At 42.5% G+C, this 22799-nt stretch overlaps 1 protein-coding gene and 1 long non-coding RNA gene across 2 annotated transcripts in view; both read left to right on the forward strand.

The window, feature by feature from the left end:
* The first annotated feature begins 6583 nt into the window (after positions 1 to 6583).
* The window catches only part of TLK1 (tousled like kinase 1), a 136005-nt gene continuing 119789 nt past the window's right edge, over positions 6584 to 22799 (forward strand). Inside the window, exon 1 of the mRNA XM_006265296.4 lies at positions 6584 to 7038. Coding sequence (XP_006265358.1) covers positions 6885 to 7038 — 154 coding nt within the window. The 5' untranslated portion in view covers positions 6584 to 6884. The remainder of the gene's footprint in view (positions 7039 to 22799) is intronic.
* LOC132250394 (uncharacterized) lies at positions 7051 to 21389 on the forward strand. Its single transcript, XR_009462100.1, has 2 exons — positions 7051 to 7387; positions 20705 to 21389. It is a non-coding gene; the product is annotated as an uncharacterized LOC132250394 (long non-coding RNA).

Raw genomic sequence — 22799 nt, forward strand, 5'->3', positions numbered from 1 at the left:
GCTTATATCCAATCTAAAGCTAATTTGCTGAAACTTTGAGCCATTGGTCTGTCCCCTGCTTTCTGCAGCAAAAGAAAAAAGGTGTTTTCCCTCCTCTTTATGGCAGCCCTTCAAGTATTTGAAGGCTGCTATCATATCCCCCCTTAAGTGCCTTTTACACAAGCCGAACATGCCTAGCTTCTTTAGCCTCTCCTTGTATAACTTATCTTCCAAGTCCTTTATCATTTTTGTTGCCTACCTCTGGACCCTCTCTAACTTCTCCACGTCCTTTTTAAAATGTGGAGCTCAGAACTGCACACAGTACTTAAGATTAAGCTGAAACAGTGCCAAGTAAAGAGTATAGTCATCACCAAGTACTTAGTGACTGACATAAAGCTAAACCTTTCAACATTTTTGCCATTATGAATTATAACTCTGGAAACCCTAAATAAGTACAGAATATATTACTCACCTGATCTACTGCATGATCTGACCATATCATCTTTTACTTGATCAAGTATTTACATCTGTGGTGCACAACTTTTTGGCCCCGTGGGCCAAATGAGGGGTAGGGGTTTGTTCAGCAGGCCAGACTGGATCCCACATGCCAGGATTGGGACCTGGGGGTCCTGAATTGCCCCCTTGTGCCAGGATCAGGTTTCAGGGGCCCTGTGCTGCCTCCACCTAGTTCCACAATCTGGGATTGGGCTCTGAGGCTCCTGTGCCACCCCCACCCAGCCTCCAGCCAGGACTGGGCCCCACACCACCCTGCATGCCTGACCTAGCACGCAGGGCCACAGCCCATGGGCTGGGAGTTAAATGTTCCTGATCTACATTAATTGCTTGACTGAACCCATAGATATGTTCACACTGAAGGCACTTCTGTTTCTTAGCCGGGTAAACAACTTGCCTCAGCTCCTGCTGCTGCAGCCAGACTGCTACTGGTATCAAACCTGTCTAGTATAAAGTTAATTTAGGTTTACTGTACTACTCTTACTACTTCTGTGACTGCAACACATACTTTTAACTCAATAACACAGAAGTGCTGCTGATGGGGAAAAAAAGATATAACACCAGTCCCAGCCTCTGAAGAATGTATACCATCCAGTTTCAAAAATAGTAAACAACCTGGAGTCCTTCTTCTGCTACTGCATACATCATTAGCTGGTACCATTGAAATGATTTGTGTCATTTTTTGGTTATCCTAGAAACTACAACTACATCTTCATGATGGGGAGATCTATGCTTTCATCACCTTCAAGTCTGATTAGTACAATAGATATTATCTGGGAGTGAAAGTAGGATCCCTTAAAAATCTCCAGTTGGTGCACGAGCTGTCTGCTCACCGGCTGTGGTCAGCCCTGTACACAGCTTCCCAAATTTTTCTTCAGCATGACCCTATTTATGGCCCCATTTCCTCAGTATGACCCCTCACTCCCAACCCGCAGCCCCACACCCATGCGACCCCATCTGCTGATGTTATGACCCCATTTGGGGTTGTGACCCACAGTTTGGGAACTGCTGCTGTGAAGGGTTCTTGTCAGATTCTGCATCAAACTCAAAATTTGCCCTAATCTTAAAATTTCTGCATGGATTGGGCCTTGTCTACATCCATAAGACAAAAATGTGCTTGGTACTGAGTGCCTGTAGAACTATCCACTGTGAACCCAGCAGTCAACGGAGTGGGGGAGAGCTCTTCCCAGCAATCTTTCCCAGCAAAGACAGAACACTTTTCCTCAAAAAGACCGTACTGAATTTTACCACAGTCTAAAGATGAAGTCAATTTTTTAAGTTCATAGCCTGTGTAAAAGTTGTCAAATTGTGCTGGTTGACCCAAGTATACTATTAACCCGCTGTTACAATATGAATGTTTTGTGAGGTTTACCCTTCTCCAGCAGCCTTGCTTCACATTGTTCTTGCTGAGCAGGCTGTTAACCCTCTTACCTGCCTGACTTTATAGACTAACACAGCTAACCACTCTTCTCTTTTTGATTTAGTGTGGGTACAACACAGTCCCACAGACTATCCCTCACCCACTGCTAATTAATTCCTCTTATTGTTTGGGACTTTGGTATTTAAACTATAGCCAGACTGTGAACTTTTTCTGAGAAGCTGAGCAGTTACACAAGTAATTCCAGTGGAAGGATTGCCAGTACCCATGATATTGTGATTTAATGATTTTAAGTGTTTTTTTTCTTCAAGTCCTAGCTACTGAAATATGTTGCGTGAGAACCTGTCAGTTAAAAAAAAAGGAGTTTTTTTTCTAGCCTCATGGCCACAGAGTTTGAAAATGTGCAGTGACTGCAACTGAAATCTTAGAAACTAGTAGACAAAGAACAACAGCAAAGTATTTAGTCTGAATTTTATGATTTTCTGAATGTTTTTACTCCAATGAGAGTACTGTGTGAGCAACTGCTTGCTATGGTAAGAGGTTATCAGTCTGCTTGTTCAGCTGTAAAATCTTCAAGGCAGAGACTTTGCCCTTGTCTCTGAAAACCACTCTTCACATTCATGGTGTTATAATAGAAAAGCCATTTTGGATTATGTCTGGAGACTTCTAAAATGTATCAATGATGATTTTTTTCCCTTCACTTGTACCATGAAACAGTCTGGCTATACAAATGAAAGGATATAATAAAAAGAGTGGCAGCAATTATTTTTAGAAAACGGCTCCAATACATATTAATCATAGACTTTCTATGAAATATAGGACAGAAACAGATCACGCTATTATAAACTGAAAAATGTTATCTGGAGCAGATCTCTTAACTATGAAACTATATCAATAAGCCACAGGAACCAGGGCATTTATGGACTAATTTGCGCACCTTCTGGCTGCATTACCAACAGTAGCTCCAGTGCCTCCAACTAAACCCTTGTGGCAGTAACCTTGCACTGCAGGCAGTTACAAGTTTTTAATATGACCTGAGCCCTCTGTTGGCAAATCCTGTCCTACAGAAGTACCAAGTTCCTGTCCCTTGCCAAGCTTCTAATAATCAATTATGAAAGAAAGTGTTTTTAAAAAGATCTTTCTAATTACTTTTGAATGTTAACTTATGTTACTTTAAAATACTTCTCAAATAAAATATGTTTTAATAGTTCTTTTTTGCCAGATGTTTAGTCAAAAAAACAATGAAAGAATATGGCCCTGGAGATATGTATCACACTTAGTAATAGTGAATTATATCAAGTATCATAGTGAGTTGTACACAACTAGTCTCAGGGTGTGTCTACAAGTACAATTAATTAAAAGCAATAAACTCTGGCAAATGTTGTACCGGAGTTTATTGCTCCCGGGCATACCACTTGATGTGGGCTGGAAACCGCAGCACATTGAGCTGAGTTGGAGCAGCCCCGGCTGGCAGTGGGCCTGGGAGGTCAGCTTGCCAGCCCAGGACTGCTCTGACCCAGCTCAACATGCTGCGCAGGGGCTGGTTGGGGCATGAGGATGCTCTAGTGTGGGGTTAGCTGGCAGGCAGCCCTCACACTGAAGCATCCTCATGCCCCAGCCAACCCCATCAGCATCTACATGTGTGGTGCCACACACACAAAAAACTCTGCAGCAGGATAGTACTTATATTTACAAGTACTAACCTGCTGTTGAGTTTACTGTGGCCTAATAGACCCATATGCATAGATGCTGTGATGTTTACTGTGGAGCTAATTAGGCAGCTCTGCAGTAAACGTCTCATGTAGGTGCACCCTAGGTGATTTAACTAGGACTACTCTGGAGTAAAATGCTACCCAGTGGCCATGTCTATATGTGCACTTAACTTAGGCCACTGGTGATGTGTAGGGGGTGAATGTGTACCCCCTGAGAGCACTGGTGCACCCCCTGAAAGGCAGCGCTCCCTGCTTAGGCGATGGGCAGGGGGGGCAGGAAGGAGAGAGCGCTGGCCAGGGAGTGGGGGTGCCAGGTGAAGCACTGCTGGCACTTCCAGGAGTGCCGCTCGTGCTTCCCGACCAGCGTGATCGGCTGTGGGGTATGCCCCCCAGTTGCTGACTGGCCATTGGGGGGGTACATGCTCCTCCACCCCCGACTCAGGTGGCACCAGTCGCCCATGACTTAGGCTAATTAGCTGTGGAGTAAAACGTCACTGTCACCTACACATGAAACAGTATTAGGCCATAGTTAATTAGTTAACTCTGCCATAAGCTAGTACTGTCAGTGACAGTACTAGTTTACAGTAGGGTAATTAACTGCAACTATATGCACATGGGCATAATTGCACCTGGTCAGCCCAGCCAGCCTGGGGCCAGACTCCTGCCTAGTCACACAGTTTAGCACTCTCATGCCTCAGCCAGACCCTCTGCTGATGCAGCCAGTGAGAGCAGAAATAGAAGTCCTAACTTTAAGAATTCTTGATAGCTGGTGTGTGTAAGAGGTACAGAGTGGATGCATAATGGTACAAGTGGAAATTGGCGTTTAAAACATTCTTGGCCTAGGTATTATGGAGCAGGCAACGCTCTGAAAAAGAGGACCAGTTTATTCCACTAACACTGTGTATGTTATACATTTTTTAACATAGCAAGTGTTTTCTAAACCTGTTGATAAATGCCATTTTAATATTGTTACTAAGTTGAACTGAGCACTATTATACAATTTATGTGTATGGGTATAAGTAATTCTCTATTATAGTCTACCTACTTTAAGGTAAAATTTAAGACTATGTGATCACATAATGTAAAAAATGTATCTTGTCAAAATGTCAGACTACTATCTCTTCAGAAAAACTTCTAGCTGTTACTAAGTGTATGTCCTACAGCAGACCTGGTTTATTAAGTAAAAATGCTACTTTTTACTTCAGCTTAATATAGCCTCCTTAAGACAGCAACAGCTCTGTTGTGTGCTGACATCAGGTTAAAATATTAGACAATTTGACAGGCATCACAAAGAAAGTGAAGAAATGACATGTTATGCCCCTGGTGCCTACAGATTTGCAATGAACATTGGTACATATATATAATGACCCAACTCATCACCAGCATATAAATCCTCTCAGATAGATAACTAAAATAGAAATTACATGGCCAGGATTTCACCACGTCTTTGTGATGGAATTAGAAAACAACTACAAATGAATGACCAAACCTGCAAGTTTCATGCCTGTTTAATAATTTGGCTTGTGTGGCATAGTGGACCTGTGAATTGTGGTAGTGTTAATACTAATAGTACTTTGAATTCTAGTGCTATAAGCCCACAAATCATGGTCTCAGTGCTGTGTGCCCATACACTGAGGTCTATGGGAATGTTGAAGGTGAAGAGGAAGAAGAAGCCATAGTGGTGCCTTCTTTCTGCTCCAAGATGTACTTTGTGTAAAAAAAAATAAAAATATGACACTTAAAATGTAGCAGTGGTAAGGTTTCCATTCCACATTTGAAGTTTCCTATTAAAATTCTATTATACGTTTCTTTTTTTAAAGAAGAGGGATAACAATCCCTCATAAGGCTGTTACTTTACCTACTTCTAACATAAGGCCACCACACTCCAACTTCCACTGCCACTAAAGTTCATTCTTAAATTCCATTGATAAAAAAGCTTGGCAATCATACCTATACAAGTTACATAAGATACCCATGACCCAAACTCATCCATGATTACACTTGATTTTAGACCAAGGAGCCATGCTGTCAATGCCTTGGACACTGGTATCCTTTACACGAGGAGAGCACTGAGAGGATGCCAGAAGGCTTGGGCCTCTGTTACTCTGGGTGCTGTACATCAGATTCTTGATCTGAAGCAAGTGACAAAAAATGTGGGGAAAGGGAAACAGATACTTGTAGTTTGCATACACATTTGTAACCACAGTTATCATAAATAAAGTGCCAGCTATCCACATCTTTCCCTCAAGGCATCATTAACTAGCTGATTTATCCTAGAGAGGGAGGCAGAGGTAGGTTTTGGAGGAAAACACAGGGGCCTTATGGGAGATCATTCCGTGTGTGCGTGTGAGACACAGAGGATCAGGGCATGGGCAGATGTAGGATTTTGGGAGGGGGAGTGCAGGCGTCGTGGCACATCATCACCTGTAACACCACACACATTTCCCCCTCTCCAGTGAAAGAGAAAGGAGACGAGAGGGCGAGCCCTACGCTATTTAGTTTAAAATCAGAGCAAAAACAAATACAAGTAGTGGAAGGGGCAGCTCTTCGCTTGGCCGTGTGTGTTAAAGCGCTGTACGCAGCACGCCAGGCAAACAATAGTCAGAAGACGCCGGGCCATTAGTCCCGCAGTCCTCGCGCTCCAACTCCCGAGTGATTCCGATTCATGACCCCGAACCGGCGTCGCCGAGCGGGGGCCAGCGCCCCCGGCACTTCCCCGCCGGTTGTGTCTGCGCCGGCTTCCTCCGGCCACACCTGAGTGCAGGTTTCTAGCTCGAGTTTGGGTGGGGCGGCAATCGATCTGGGGCGCAAATGCACCCCCTCCGCCCAGGGTGCGGGGCGGGGCGGGCTGCTCCGGGAGCCGGGGCCCGGCGGGTGTGAGGGGCCGGCGGGCGGGGCCGGGGGCAGGTGCGGGGGGCGGGGCGGGAGGTGCGCGGCGGCCGCTCGGCTCGCGGAGGTTTGCGCATGACCCCTCCCCCCCGGCGGCGGCGGCGGCGGCAGCGGCGGGGAAGCCTCGCCTTAGACACAGGCGGCTGCTCGGCGGCGGCCGCGGCGACGCAGTGCAGAGGTGCGGGCAGGTTGCGCGGCCCCCGGAGCCTCCCCGGCGCAGCGCGGCCGCCTCCGCCGCCACCTCCCGCACCGCCCCTGCCCCCGCCCCCGCGCCTCCCCCCGCGCTGCCGGTGCCGCTGCGGGCGTGGGCGCCGGGCCGTCCCCCCGGCCATGAGCGCGGCGCCGGGAGCCCCCCCGCCGCCGCCGCGCCGCCCCCCCCGCCGGCTGCCGCCGGGCCCCGCCGAAGTGGCTGGATGAGTGTCCAAAGTAGCAGTGGAAGTTTGGAGGGGCCGCCATCTTGGTCCCGGCTCTCCACGTCCCCACCGAGCCTGCCGGGCTGCTCCGCGGCGGCGGCCGCGGCCTCAGCCCTCCCCGGCGCGCCGCCCGCCAAGCCGCCCAAGGACGGAGGTAACGAGCGCGGGACGCCCGGGGCTGGTGCGGGGGGTGACCGGCCCTCGGGGAGGGGCCCGCGGCAGCCGCCGGAGGCCGGTCCCGGGCGAGCGAGGGTCGGGCCAGCCTGGGGCAGCGGGGCTGGGCCTCCCTTTCTCTTCCTCTTCCTCTTCCCCTTCCCTTCGGGGGCGCCCGGGGACCTCCGCCGCGCGGGTGTGCGGGGGTCCGTGTCCATCTTCGCCCGCGGGCCCTGCCCGTGGGGATCCTCACGGCCGGCGGGGCCCTGCCTCTCGCCGCCCGGGAGAAGTGTCTCGCCGGCTGCCGGGGCTGGTGCCTGTGGCTGTTGTTGCTTCATGAAAAGAGTCGGGTACTTTTGGCATCGTGGAGGTGGAGCGGGGGGAAGCGCTGAGCCCGGAGGCTGCGCTCAGCCCTCCCCACAGGCAGGGGCCGGAACCGGGGGCGAGCCGGCGGGGTGGGAGGCGGGAGTGACAGGACACCTTCAGCCTCCCCCTCCCCCAATGACTGCAACTTTCTCCTTTCCTCCATCACATCTTAGCTGATAATGTTTCTCTCCTCCCTCCCTCCCCTGCTCCTCCCCTCTTGTGTTCGGAGAGAGCAGGGTGTTGTGGGTGTTTGCAGGGAATATCTGTATGAAGGTTATGAGCAAACAAGTCCTCGCTCTCTTGCTCTCGCTCTCTTTTTTTTTTTTTTGATTCCCTTTCAGTTATTGTCCATTTTCCGGCCTTGCCGCAAGATGTAGCAATTAGGCAGCGAGTGAAATACTCATGCCTCTTTTTATTTGGCTGAAATAACTCCTGGCTGAATGGCAGTTCCCACTAGAGGAGAACTTTTATGTACAAATGCATGCATTTGTAAAGTGATAAATATGCATGTTAAGCAGCTAGATCGTTTTACTTGGGGGGGTTTTGGGGGGGGCTGTTTTGGGGGTTTTTTGGTTTGGTTTTTTTTTTTTTTGCTGTATTGATTGCCTCAGGCTTTTGAATGCCCTCCTCCGTTTTCTGCTGCGTTGTGTAGAAAACATGGGTAGCCACATTGAGAACTTCCAAACTTAAAATAGTCTAATAGTATCTTAGAGAGAAACTGGATATCTTTGATCAGGAGACACTTAGGTAGTGTTACAGGTAGAAGCTGTTTGTTCTTTCAGTTTTAAGACGTGGCAATACAGGTTCCAGCCTTTAAAGTGTATAAGGAGCTGTGTGTCCTCAGTTCCCATGCCAGTAGTTGTCAGACTTGCATCATGCCTTGTCACTTTTGCACATGCTCCTAGAGATGAGAGTGGCATGAATATGCTCTAGAAAATACTTCCAAAGGTTGGAATTGTGGTATATGTTAAAGATGACAAGTGAAGTGGCAGGCATTTTGTGCATTCTGTCTCAGAAAACGAAGCTCTGAAAAAAGGAAGACAGCTCTGTACGTAATTGGCTTGGACTAAGTTTACTGGGTTTAGCGTTCTGTTTAATTCTAAATACAGAGGTCTGTGTAATTCTTAGAATTACAGTATCAGTAATAGTACATCTTTTATTGCTTATGCTGTGTTCTTGGAAAATACACTTCAAAATAATTTAAGATTTATGTTTGTAACCCTTTTTAAATAAGCCAGCTGCATTACTAGTGCTCTATAAGCACACTTGATATGTGCATCAAAATACAATTTCATATTTACATATATCACTTAAAGTGGGGTAGTAATAATTATTTTATGGTTGCAGTAAAGTAATTTGTGCAATTCGGATTAAGCAGTTAGAGCAACCACACAACCCTGCTGTATGCTTCACATGACAACCTGTAGCATTTGCGTATTGTATTAGTATATATCCACTGTGCAGAAACGTAAGGCTGTGCTTCTGCCCCCTAACAATCACAGAGCCCTTTATTTCTGTTTGAAAAGAATGTAAGATATAAACAACCTTTGGATTTACGCTTTTCATGTCTACTCATGGGATATTAATAGCACACCTTGGCTTAACGATAAGGAGACTTGCATGCGGAAAGCTGTTTGCATCCAAGTAACATACTCTCTAAAATATAAATTAGCTCTTCATAATGTAAGAATGACCTAGCATTCTTCTTGAATTTTGAATGTCAGTATGTTCAAAAAATGACTAGTGGTTTAAAATATCCATTAAGTAGTATACTCAGATATGTTTTTTCTCATTGATTAGTGCCTTTAGAAGTCAGTAGTGTCAGTGGAAGTTACTTGCTTGCCTTCAGTAGAGTGTGGACACACCTGCTCTTACTAAATTAACGGATTGTTTACATTTTATATGTTTCCTTTAATGTCTATAGTATATTTGGCAGATTAGTATATTTAGATATGGTATATGGGAGTGAGCTTAGGGCCTAGTTCTGCCCTCTTGATATGTTCATGCAACTCCCAGTGACTTCAGTGGGAGTTGCAGCTGTGTGTTTGAAGATAGCATAAGCCCTGTATTGGGCCTGCTCTGCATATTGTAGTTTATCCATCTTTTGTATGATTCACTTTGAAAGTCTAGCTTGAAGTTTTAATACTCTAGTAACAAGATATAGAAGGCCTGACTCTTGTATTTAAGAAGATCTAGACACATTTTTGTAAACTCTTGTGCAAACTTCTGTAACATGAAAAGAAAGCTATTTGATAGGTAACTGTCTCCAGAAATCATAAGAAAGCAGTAACCCCTCAATATTGGTTGTTAAGTAGCTCTTTAGGAAGTGTGGGACCCAACAAAACAGAAAGTGAAGGAAACTAATGGGGGGGGAAGGGAGAGGAGGCAAGATGGTTTTACTGAAATCAAAGACGCATATTTCTTGCTGTTCTTCTTCTGGGTGTGTTGTAGAAGTTGTGGCTTACATCTAACTGCTTTAGCCTTCCTTGTAAGTTGTTTAACGTTCTTATCTTTCTTTGTATTTGTGTAGTGATATTTATATCAATACATTTTAATATTATTTACATTTATCAAACCTTAACTTTATTTAAGACTATATTGAAATTCATGCATACAGGAAAGAGTTATCACATGATATTTTTCAAATAATACAATACATATCATGAGGTTTCTGATGTGCATAATTGTGCACCTTGCAGTATTGTGTACTACTGTCTATGAAAGTAACTTGTATGTAGGGCAGTCGATCATTTATGGCAGTAAATATCCCATTAAAATATAGGAAAAACTGTTAGGGGACATTATTTAAGGCATAGTGTATCGCTATATAACTAAAACTTGTTTCATAATATAGATAGCAAATCAGAGTTATGGCTGTATGGGCAGCTTTGTTTTTTAAATGCTTTGAACTTTTAAATGCTTTAACTATATGACTAGCATTTTAATGTAGGCCTTTTATTAGATTACCTTATTCTATGTGAAAGAAGAGATTTTTGGTATGCAGGTATTACTTGCAAGTAATGCAAAGACTAAGGATGATGGGATATATTTGAAAACCTTACCTTGCTTTTATCCTTGCTTGCATAACATGTTTGTTAGTTAAGTGCTTTGCAAACTGTAGTTTGATGCTCTCATAATCAAGAGCATACACAGCAACAAGAAAAACAAAAGGGCAAATACTGTTTTAGCATAACTGTATAACTAAAAGTCACCACTGTAACTAAGTGCAATGTGGTCCAAAATTAAATGCATATGACTATTAGAAAGTAGAATCCCCAGTTACAACAATTTAAATGCATGTAACTTTACAAAGCAAGACATCTGAGGAGTTAATGTAAAGGTACCAGCAAACGATTTATCTACAAATATTAAAATAGAGTATTGTTTATGTACACAGACTTATGTGCTATATTATGTCTACACAAATGTGAGGAGACAGTTCTTCATAGATGCTAGGGTCGGAAGGGACCTCAATAGATCATCGAGTCCGACCCCCTGCATAGGCAGGAAAGAGTGCTGGGTTCAGATGACCCCAGCTAGATGCTTATCTAACCTCCTCTTGAAGACCCCCAGGGTAGGGGAGAGCACCACCTCCCTTGGGAGCCCATTCCAGACCTTGGCCACTCTAACTGTGAAGAAGTTCTTCCTAATGTCTAGTCTAAATCCGCTCTCTGCTAGCTTGTGGCCATTATTTCTTGTAACCCCCGGGGGCGCCTTGGTGAATAAAACCTCACCAATTCCCTTCTGTGCCCCCATGATGAACTTATAGGCAGCCACAAGGTCGCCTCTCAACCTTCTCTTGCGGAGGCTGAAGAGGTCCAGGTGCCCCAGTCTCTCCTCATAGGGCTTGGTCTGCAAGCCCTTAACCATGTGAGTGGCCCTTCTCTGGACCCTCTCCAGGTTATCCATATCTCTCTTGAAGTGTGGTGCCCAAAAGAAGAGGTCACAGTCTTGGTAAAGTTCCTAAATGTACGTTTGTCCCACAGATGCTAGACAGAGTATGCCAACACACAGCTGGAGAGACGAATGTGAAAACTACCTGGTTGGAGTGGTTCCTTGTATACATTAAATCTTAAGTTATGTGATGCTTGGGAAATTTTCAGTTGCATGTGTTAATTTTTGTCCTGTTATTATTGCCCGAGTTTAAATGTGAAATTAAGCAGTTATAAACTGCTAACCAGTAACTCCTCAATAAGTTCAGGATTTCTTGCTGCTAATGTGTGTTTGAAGACTTGGAGCATTGCATTTCTCATAGAAGTGGCCAGTTGCTGTAAGCCAGTGCAAGAAATGTGGATCATTTAGATTTTGAGGTGTTGCAGTGCTTTAACTTTGTTTTAAAATTGAAATGAATATAACAGTGATTAAAAAATGGAGATGGCTCTTTGTTACTTAAGTTGAGTATAATATGGGTAGGTGCTGTTTGAGGTTCCATAATGGGTTCAGATTCTGACCTGCAGCATTATTGGTGTTCCTGTTACCAGAAACTTCAGCAAATAGATGCTCATGCTAGATTGGTTGATTGTTTTGTGATGTGTACAAATGAGGAAAGGGTCAAGGTAACTAAAATCACTGTTAGGTGTATCCTTATTTAGAGTTTGAACTTGGTTTTCCAGTAAGAGAGTTGTGCAATCTATTGTATTGCACAGAATACAGCAAATGTAATGCTTAATGACTTTAGTTTTTCTTTTAACTCGTCTGTCATGGAATTTCCCACCAAGCTTTTCTTGCCTTAAGAAGAAATTAAATAAGAGGAAACGAAAATATTAAGGACATGCTTTTTTTTTTAGTTTCTATTAATTTCCAAAACAAGTAATGAATGTAACACTTCTTCTGTCTGTTGCATCTTTCTTATGTTTCCACTTAATAGTTTTGCTTTCTCTCAGTACCAAGCAGTAGACAACTTGCTTTTTTGTAATAGCGCTCTCCTGCAGTTTTTGGCAACATCAGTTTGGAACTTGCTCAATACCAGATAATTCTAACTAGTTGCAACATACTATTGCACATGCCCTTAGGAAAGACTACTATACATAAGTTTATCCATGATCATGCTCAAAGATAGGTGCAGAATTTTGCTGTTTCAGTAAGCAATGGAGAATGTGGAAAGATGTCAGGCTTTTAGAATCCAGGGCACTTCTTAAAATTCCTGACCATTCAATTACTATATTTATTTCCATACTAAGGCTACAGTTCTCGGCTTCTTAATCAACATGCTCCTTGGTTCAGTCTGTCATGGCTGACCAGCAGGGTCATAGTCACATTGAGTTCAAGGAGCAATCTTAACTGATATTTTTTACTCCACTCTAAACTCTACATATACATAAGCAGTGACCTCAAAATTGGTAACTAACATGCGATTCTGAGGCAGAATATTTTCTGCTCAGAAGCAGAAGTTTTAGTTGATTTTTTTTTTTTAAATTTGAAATATTGAGACTTTTTGGGTTTTGTTTTTTGTTTTTTTTTAATTGGTTTCTAACCCTATTTCATTGCACAGATTGATTACAATATAAAGTCCATTCTTCCTTTCACCTCTGAAATCCCCATTCGTCTCATTATTCTTGAGGGTTCCTAAACTAAGGAAGAGTTCCAGGGTATACGAGTGCATGACCCTCAGCAATCAGGGTTCCTGGGGTTTATGGGATGGAGTCAGGGGAAAGGAGGATGTTAACTATCCCCCTGCAAAAGATTATGTGGATTTAAGGTACCTCATCACAGAGGGGTTTAAATGACTTGTGTTATAAGAGGGTCCATTAGGCTCCTAAGATTGATAGAGTGAGGACAGGGAATATGGGCGTTTGGTAGGTGGGTAGGATGGATTGATTTAAAGTGATTGTTACTAGTTTTTATTTTGAGATAAATTATTAAGTTGAAAACATTGATTTAAAATGTATTTTTTGTTTTGAATTTGTATTGCTTAGTTATTTTCCTGAAAGAAAAGTTGATTCGCATTATTTCGTATAATTTGGCACTACTGCTTGTTAACCAGGAGAAAATGCATTTAAGTAGTTATTCAGAGTCTTAATTTTTACATTTTCAATTATCTTTAATGTATTTCTTAACTTTTACACATGACGCATATAAAACTGTATTTGGATGGAAATTTGGAATTGATGACAATTATTTTTATTAGCTAAGTAGAACTAATTTAAATGTCCTGGTTACAGAACACAGGAGCATAGAACTGGACCACCTGCATAATTAGATCCAGTCCTTCATGACCATAGATGACCATTAATAGATAAGATAGTTGTCCAAGAACTGTAGATGACCATTAATAGATGAGAAGTTGTCCAAGAACAACTATCATGTAATAATAAAGATTTTTAGTTCCAATAATCTTACGATTTTAGTACCAATAGTCCCCTTCCCCCCCTGCCCTCCCCCAAGCCCAGAGGACCAAATGAAGAGGTTTGGGGTGACCAGGGCACCATCAATGTGTTGGGCCCTTGCAATGGTTGGGAATTTGAGGGGAAAAGCACCTGTACTTCACCATTTAGGAAGTCAGCATAACTAGAGTTCAATTCATGTGCTATAACTTTGTAGTATGGATGCAGTTCTGTATGAGTTATGTCTTTTCCTTACTATTATAGCTATGCACTAACATAAGGCATCTTATATCAATATAACTGCATCCATAAGGGAATTATACTGCTTTAATTGTACTCACCTAGTTTCAAGCAAAAAAACTTTTGAGGTAGACACATTCAGTAGTCCTTTGGGTTCTTGTTAGAACAAACATTTGTTGCGTCTTAAAACAAGCTTAGGTACAAGAATGTCATAGCAGAATATTGTGATGTCAGTCCATTTAACTGTATTGCACTATGCATTTTCCTCATTTAGGCAAAAAAATCTAATTTCTTGGTGGCAGACATTGTTTCATCCAGTCAATGTAAAGGTAATCTAATCTGCAAGTATCTTTCAGCATGAATAATCCTGACAACTATTACTATCATGTGCCACTAGATAAAGTTTAAAGGGCATTCAGTTGTGTTTCCTATGTTAGATTCCCTATTCTGTTTGGCTGGCCCTTTTCTTGACATAAATTCAGCATGCATTTTATTAGCATGTTCAATTAAACGACCATTGAGTCTGCCTAAAGGAATACTACCACTGACTCTCACTGCCTGGTATCATTGTAATTGTTGTGGAACTTCAAGTGCTTTTAGATACTTTGTAGGTATTCTGAATATCTGGACATATAATATAGATGCTTATGGCAAAATGTTGTATGACTAGCTTTTTGGTGGGTTTCTAATATATGTTTACACTTCTCTGGTAACCAAAGGAGAACTGTGCACAAAGACTGACTGGTAAGAGAGTGCAAATCCCCTTGGTACAAGTCTTGAAGATTAGTTACAAAATGGATGTGTATGCAGTCACACACACAGCTATGCATACACACCACACAGCAGTCTAAAAGAACCAGTGGTTCTCTGGTTTAAGAATTGCTGAGGCCAAATCTTCCTGCCTAATGCCCTGGCATAGTTCTTCTGCTCACTACCCATTTCTCAACAGTTCCCCAGAGTCTGTTCCAACCCGCTATATCTTCAGTTGCACAGCTGCCTCCTTGCTGGTTTGATCTCCCTCTTTCTTTTAGCTCTACAGTAGGTTAACTTAGCTACATGCTTTCCTTTTAGCCCCAGCTGTTCTGGCCTCTTATCTGTGGCCAACTATCAGAACTTTTCACTTTGCCTTCTTGCAGCTTACACATACTACTCTTCAGACAATTCTCAATACTTTTGTGCTCTCATGTCTACTTCTTGATCAGTCAAGACCCAGGGACAATCTGTTATCTTGTTAACAATTTGGATCCCTGCCCAGAATGACTTCAGTCAAGGTCTTTCTCTTCAAACAATTCTGAATAGAAATAGTGGGAGAGGAAACATCCAATAATAATGAATTGGCAATTACTGTAATCCTGCTTTTTATATATACAAGATGATCAGAACACATGGTCAAAGAGATATATGGTTGATCATGTGCTCTGATAATAGAACTCTGTCCTAGTGTGTGTTCCAAAATTTGCATGCTTGTATGCAGGTTCAAAAGGTTAAGGACCTGTTTATGCGTATTCCCTGATTTGTGTCCTAAAAGACTAAATTTGAAGGGGGCAGGGGGTGTAAAATCTGTGTCACTGGTGAGATCTTTGTGTCACTAGGCTTCCCTCCCAGACTTTCACACTTGGTAGGCACACATGGGTTGTGAGAGACGGTTGCAAGGGGTCATTGGGAGGTCAGCACTTGCTCTGACCTGAGCCAAGGCCTGTTGTGGGGTGGCCTGCAGATTTTAAGTGGAAAGCAAACCCAGGGAGACACTAGACCAGAGCCATGTTCTGAAGGGCTTCTTGCTGAGTCTTGTAAAACCTTCTCTAGTAAAATACAGCTGAAGCTGTTCTGTTAGCAGAACTAAGAACTGAAATCCATGAGTGGCTAGCAAGCAGCTTGGCAGCTGAAAGAGCTGAACTCTGACTTGTTGATGGGCAGCTCAGGATCTGAAGATTTATGGTTGTTTTTGCAACCAGTGTGGAGTGGTGGTGACTCCCAGTGGCAGCAGAGACCACCGCCCCCCCCCCCCCCCCCCCCCCCCCCCCCCGTGGTAGCAGGTAGCTTGACCCCAAAAGGAGTGGTGGTGGTAGGTGGTGAACCTTCATTGAACTATGGCTACAGAGTGGCTTCAGCATCAGCAGGTGATCCTGGTGGTGACCCAGCAGTAGCCAGTGACACAGTCTTCACCAGCAATCCTGAGATGCCCCTGTTTCCTGGACTGGGGAAAGTTAACAACTCCCCATGGCAAAAGGGGAGTTTTCAGATGTGGACTACAACTGAGAGACTGAGGGTGTTTTAATAGATGGGGTATTTAATAGTAGGGGGATATTTGAGTTGTTTAGTAGTTTGGGGTGTTGAACACTTGAGTGAACTGATACTGTTTTGCTGTTCTTATTTCTCTTTAATAAAATTCTATTGTTTTATAATAAATTGCTTGCAAGTGGGGAAGTTGTTATTTTAGGACCCTTGTAAAGGTGATTTCCCCCCCCCCCCCCCCCCCAGTTTCTGAGTCAGGACTTGAGCCAAAACCCCAAAATTTGAACCTGGCAGAAGGGTTACATTACAAATCAAGCAGATGTAAAACTAAATAAATATCATAAAGTTCCCTTTAAGGTAAACAGGCAAAATAAATATAATTGAAAACTTGACTATAAAAGTGGATTTTACTTTTTGGAGGTGTGTGGAACATTTTTTTGTAAAATGACTTAGCTGACAGTGATGACTTTAAATTTAAACATTGGTAAATTTTGTCTTGAGTTGCATCATTATAATTACCCAGTACTCACACAAAAAGGGACCACTTAAACATGAGAATAAATGTCTGCTTGCATGACTAAAGGGTTTAACTTTTTTGGAAATAGATTTTTTGTTTAAATTTTGCAAATATTTAATATGTTTTCTATATATAACATGTATTATACTGGAAATGTTTACCTTCTAGTAAAATATGTTGGGTATGAGAGCTGATCTCAGATGTTAGGCCTGATTTGATTATAACACTTGCACTTAACTGGCATTACAACTTTTGTCTTAAATTTGTAATGAACTTGTTTTCTGTTAGATTTTTGCTGTTGCTATGCTAACTTTTGAAATTCTTTATTGAGCAAAAATTACTTTGTATTTCAGTACACCTTATTTTAAAAAAAGTTAACAATTTTATTCAAAGTTTCGCCCTAGTAAGAATAACCAAGATAATTTTTAATACAAACTAAATTTAACTTCTGCTTATATTTTAAAATAGAATTCATACCATATTATAAATTGGTTCTCTAGATAACAGATCAGAATTAAGACATACCAAATTAAGACATCTCTGAAGATATGTTAAAAACTCTCCCTTTATGTGTGTACCAGTTTTGTAAATAGTAGAGTTCCTGATGTGTGAACTGAAAAGGAAGCAGTAAAAAAAAAAATAAATAAATAAAAATCTAATTTTTTAATAAATAATAGTTTGACATTTTCCACTCTTAGAATGTCCTTTTTAAACTTGTATGTGAAAATTAAATTAGTCACTTGTATTAATGTGTTCAATAATAGTTCATTTAATTAACTATCTTTTAAACAGGTGGGTAATGTTACTCTTTGTGTGGGTCCTCTGACAGTCCAGTGCATACAGTATATTGGTTCCTGAATACCAAAATAACTAAGCAATTACCAGCTTACTTTTTTAATGTAAAGTGGTTGAAAGACATGTCAAATTCAGCTTTGAAGGAGAAAATTAATCTATTGTCAGTGAAATGACAATAGATTATATAACATGGCTCCTTTCTCACATCATTACTGAAACATTTTTAGATTATGCTTGTAACTACTACATGATGATTCTGCAATCAAATCCTAGCTCTTTTCCCATTTAAAATTTTTAGGAAAAGAAGCATTGAAGCAACTGAATGACATGTTTACATTCCTTTGTCCTGAAGTCATTATAATTGTTGCTCATTGTATTTTGTTGTTTTTTTTTTTTAATTATATATATATATAAAAGACATTTTAAAGCAGTGTCAAATTCACCATGGGCCAGATCTGGATCACAGAGCCAGGAGCAACTGCAGTAGGTCTGTATTTGGGCAGCAGTGCAGGGCCGTGTTTCAGTGGCATCACAAGTCTAGGGACCTGCTGCCAGTAGCCATGTCAGTTGGAGTCCAGGGACCCTGAATTCTGCAGTGGGCCATGACCCCTGGCTTCTTGTAGCCTGGTGGGCTAGCCAGCAGGCCAGATGGAATGGTTTCGTGGACTGGATCTGGCCTGCAGGCTGTATGTTGACACCCCTCTTTTAAAGGAAAGTAAATTTAGCTCTTTACTAAGGAAGGAGCTTAGCTCTTTTTGTTTTAAATATCACTACAGCTTTCTTCAGATGCATGACAGGAAAGTAATACCTATTTAGAACAATACCTGTTTTCAGCAATGTTGTTCCAGCCTTCTAGAGAAGTCAACAAATCAGGGTAAAAAAGATTAGGAAACATGAAAGAAACTTTTTATTATTCTTAAAATGTGCAGAAGACTTGTAAAAAGACAAAATGCTGCAAATGGAATAGTCAGTAGATTATTCTCCATGATCATCTCCTGGTTTTTGTGTTTCTTAAGATGCATCAAGTGAGGCTAGTTGGTTTTTTACATTTTTAAAATTTTTTTTTATTTTTGTATGTTAACTGAGGTAGGGGCTTACAAGAGGTTAAGAAATAGAGGCTATTAGAAACCAGTGGTTCACTACCTTGTTAGGCACCTCTCAAAACACGCTAGCTCTTAGCTTTGGCTTTTCCTGACTATGGAAAAACAGTTGCAAAAAGCTCCTCAGAAAGACCACAATGGGTCAGAATGTTTTTGACACAGTACATTCCTGTTTGAAATCTGAATTTTATTTTGTGAATCATGTAGGTGTTTCCACACCTAATAGTGCTAATATTGTGCAGTACCCATGACATCCTTAAAAGGATCTCCTGGCACCTTGGAGTGCTGTGTCACCTAGTTGAGAATCACTTTTCTAAGCATTAGGGATATATTGATAAAGGGTAGTTATTTTGCTGGCTTTAGATAACTTAATTGTTAATAAATTAATCTGTGTATCTGGAGATATGCGTTGTGTTCCTTCTGTTCTCCCTTTAAAAATGAAAAGGAGCAATTGTTCAACAAGTTAGTTGCAAATGGCTGTAATATTTCTGTTACACATTTAAAAGCTCTTTGTAGTAGCATTGCATTCTTTTAGTTTCAGAGCTTCATTCATGAGTGTTTAGCATTCATAGTATAACAGACAAGATATGAAAAAATAATTATTTTGCAGGTGTACAGTCAGATTTAAACATGAAAATAGAAATAGCTATTATATTGTAACCAGTATGTTGAATATTGCCAGCAATTGTTTTGATAAACATTTGTTTTGATAAATCATACATATTTATGAATTAACAGTTTTCCTGAACACATTTATTTCTTTAATAATAATACTTTATTGCTTATGTGAAGTCCAGACTCCTTTTTAATTCTTCTCTTAACTGAATTGTATGATTATCTGAATTCTTAAGTGAAACAACTTCTTTGCAATTAAATTGTGTAAGTGGCAATGACATTACTAAACCCCCCACTCCATGAGTAGTAACACCAGAAGCCAAACTATGAAAGACAATTTTTGCTGTTTTTAATATTGTTAGATGGTATAGCATATTCTGCACACAGGGCCTTATCTGTGCTTTGTCATTTAATGCATGCTATATGTCTGAAGTATCCACAGGGTTAATTGTAAAGAAAAGTTGATTTTATTTTTAAAAGATCCTGGTGATCTACATTCTTTGCATTTCAGGTGTGTGTAGTTCGATTCCTTCCTTCCTTCCTTCCTTCCTTCCTTCCTTCCTTCCTTCCTTCCTTCCTTCCTTCCTTCCTTCCTTCCTTCCTTCCTTCCTTCCTTCCTTCCTTCCTTCCTTCCTATGTCCCTTGTTTGTTCTAAGCTTGCACTAGAACTTCATATTCAGCTTACAGTAAAAACTACTTAAGAGAGACTGCCATAGTGATTCTGTCTTGCTGACTACACTCTTAAAAAGTTGATCCATGCTTTCACTTTGGTCATCTGTAGCATAATTACGATATTTGCTAGATGAATTGCTTATTAAGCTGCATATTGTATAAAATTCAGTTGCCAGATTGCATGGCAGAATTAGCATTACTAATCATACCATTTTGATTTTAGTTACTTTTCCTATAGTTAACGTTTAACTCCAATATTGTAAATGTCAGTAACTGAAAATAGCATAGTCTATCTTTGCGTTATATTAGTAATTCATGATTACTTTAGTCTTCCTTGGTCCTTCTTCCCTTTGTTGTGCTTCCAAGATGCACATGAAATTTGTTTATATATTATAATATTGGAGGAATAATGACCCAATTTTCCCCTTATTCCTCATGTCCCTTAGCCTTAGTATTGTTTTTTTCCCATTTCATGGATGATTGAAAGCAGACCAGACTGGTTCTCCTGGCTGGGTCATAGTGTGCTGTTCTCTCACTTTGCACCTCCCTGGTAGTGGTATGGCTGTGAAAACAGCAGGCTACTAATGTCTTTCTGTGACTGCTTTTTTTTCTTCTTTGCATCATAACTCTTTTTATTAAATGTCTCTTTAAAAGATATGCACATTGTTGTTATATCTATCATTGGGGCTTTGGTTTGAAATTTGAAATACTTTTCAAAACTGGAAGCATTTTTTTACTTTCAGACAATACTGATGTCCATCCACCTAGTTCAGCCCTTGCCCATGTAATGTTTCTTTTCTTCAGATGGCAAGATCTACAGTTGTAGAGAAGAACAGAGGCAGTGTGGTAGCAAGATGGAACTCTTGCTATCACAGAAGGAAACCCAGAAGGAAAGTCTAATCTGGAGAACAGCGGATATGTAAAGTAGGAGGAAAAGAAGTTAAGACCCCAGGTTCTGATGTTAGTTCAGAGGAATGCTGTGGTGGGGAAGTTTCTAGTTTGCAAGCTTTGACTCTCCTAAACCAAAGAAAAGCTCACTGACTTGTTGCCAGACTGGAATTGTAAGTGACAGAAATAAAATCGCTCCAAAAGCAAGAGGTGGCTGGATGAAAGCATCTTTACCTAATTCATTGCTGGGGAGGTAGAGCTTTCCAACCCTTACAAAGGGAAAGAAGCAGAAGCAACAAGACAACATAACATCCCCTTCTGCAGCATTTTAAGTTTGTTAAATTTATTGTTTACCAGCCTTGAGTTCTAGTGTGAGGAACTGGAGATGGCAATAGTGAAGAGGGTTAAAACTTGCATGTAAAAATAGGGCTTTTTTCAGCTCTTGTTAATCCCTGTGTTTAGCCTACCCAGAAGGAACTCCACAGACTGCGTGCTGCCAAAGGACACAGTGTATTGTATTTAAGTCTGTTGCAGCTGATTTGTCTTTATCAGGGATCCTGGTTTTCCCTGATTTAAAAAATAAATAAATAAATAAAAACATTGCAAATTCCGTGATTAAAATTAAAGGCCCCCCGGGCCCTGCTTGTGCCCCTCATTCCTTTCTCCTCCCCTACCCCACAGCTTTGCTGGTGCCCCACACTTCCCACTCACAGGCTCTGTTGGAGGGGGGCCCCCAGCTGTAGGGCTGCGGACCCAGGTCTGCAGGCCCCTGCCTCCACTCCTGCCTGCTGTGGGCTCAGGCTGGGAGGGAGCAGCTCCCCACCACCATGTGCACTTCTGAGTGGTGGGGGGAACCTGTGCCCCCTAGATCTGTATGTGGGGCAGGCTCAGGCTCCCAATCTGCTTCCCTCCCCAGGGCCTCTGCAGCCCAGCAGGCATGACCTCATGGGGGGGCTGCAGTTAGGGCAGCAGCATGAGGCTGTGTCCCTGAAAGCAGCGGCACATGCAGGAGGCACATTAACAGGGCAGAATGGAGCTCACAGCAGCAAGGAGAACCCTGTGCAGCCCTACTGTTCTGTGCCTTGCCGAGTTGTGCCCGCTGGGCTGTGGAGGCCCCTGGGGAGGGAAGTAGGGCAGGAGCCCGAGCCCACAGTCTGTGCCTGCCCTGTATACAGATCTGGGGGTCGTGAGTCCCTCCTGCCCCTCAGAAGTGCGCATGGCAGCCGGGGAGCCCTGCCCCTCCCCCAGACAAGCCACCTGTGGCCTCGTCTTGCTCTCTGCTGGAGCCCTGCAGCTGCACATTGCAGCCCTAGGCACCGGCAGCAGCCCCAGCCCTGCCCAGCTCCCTCCTTCCCTACAGGGGCCTCAATCCCCCTCTCCCTCCCCCACTTGCTACTGGAGCTGCTTTGCAGGCTGCCTGGGGCCATGTGCACATAGCGCCCTGCCTCACCGCTTTCCTCCTGCTCCCTCCTAGCTCCCTGCAGGCTGGAACTCTGCCAGCCTGCAGGAAGATCATTGCAAATTGCAAAATCCATGGGTTTCTCTGGTTAAATAAGAAATCCATGTTTGCATTTGGTAAAAGGTAAAAACCATGGTTTACCCTGTTTTTCCATGGGAAACGGAAAACCCAGATCCCTGACTATTACTAAAGACCCGGGATCTGGCTTCTCCGTTTTCCACGGAAAAATGGAGAAAACCACAGATTTCCCCTTGTCAGAGAAAAAAGATTTTTCCTTTTAGCAGAGATAACTTTGGATTTCCCACTTCTTCAAAGAGCTCTGCAGGCTAGCAGAGTTCCAGCCTGCAAGAGCTGCTTGTTAAACCCTCAACCCTGTCCAGAGGGGGAAAGGGCAGGGGCTGAGGCTCTGTCAGCTAAGGCTTGGCTCAGGCTTATTTTTCTTTCCTGGACTCTGCGAGGTAAGTGGGGCTTGCAGAGGGCTGGGAGCCCCTCTGGCAGGGCTGGGGGTTGGGGGTCATGGATGGGGGGCATCGGCAGGGCTGGGGGGGGGCC

Source organism: Alligator mississippiensis, chromosome 4 (genome assembly GCF_030867095.1).
Source record: "Alligator mississippiensis isolate rAllMis1 chromosome 4, rAllMis1, whole genome shotgun sequence".
Taxonomy (NCBI): domain Eukaryota; kingdom Metazoa; phylum Chordata; order Crocodylia; family Alligatoridae; genus Alligator; species Alligator mississippiensis.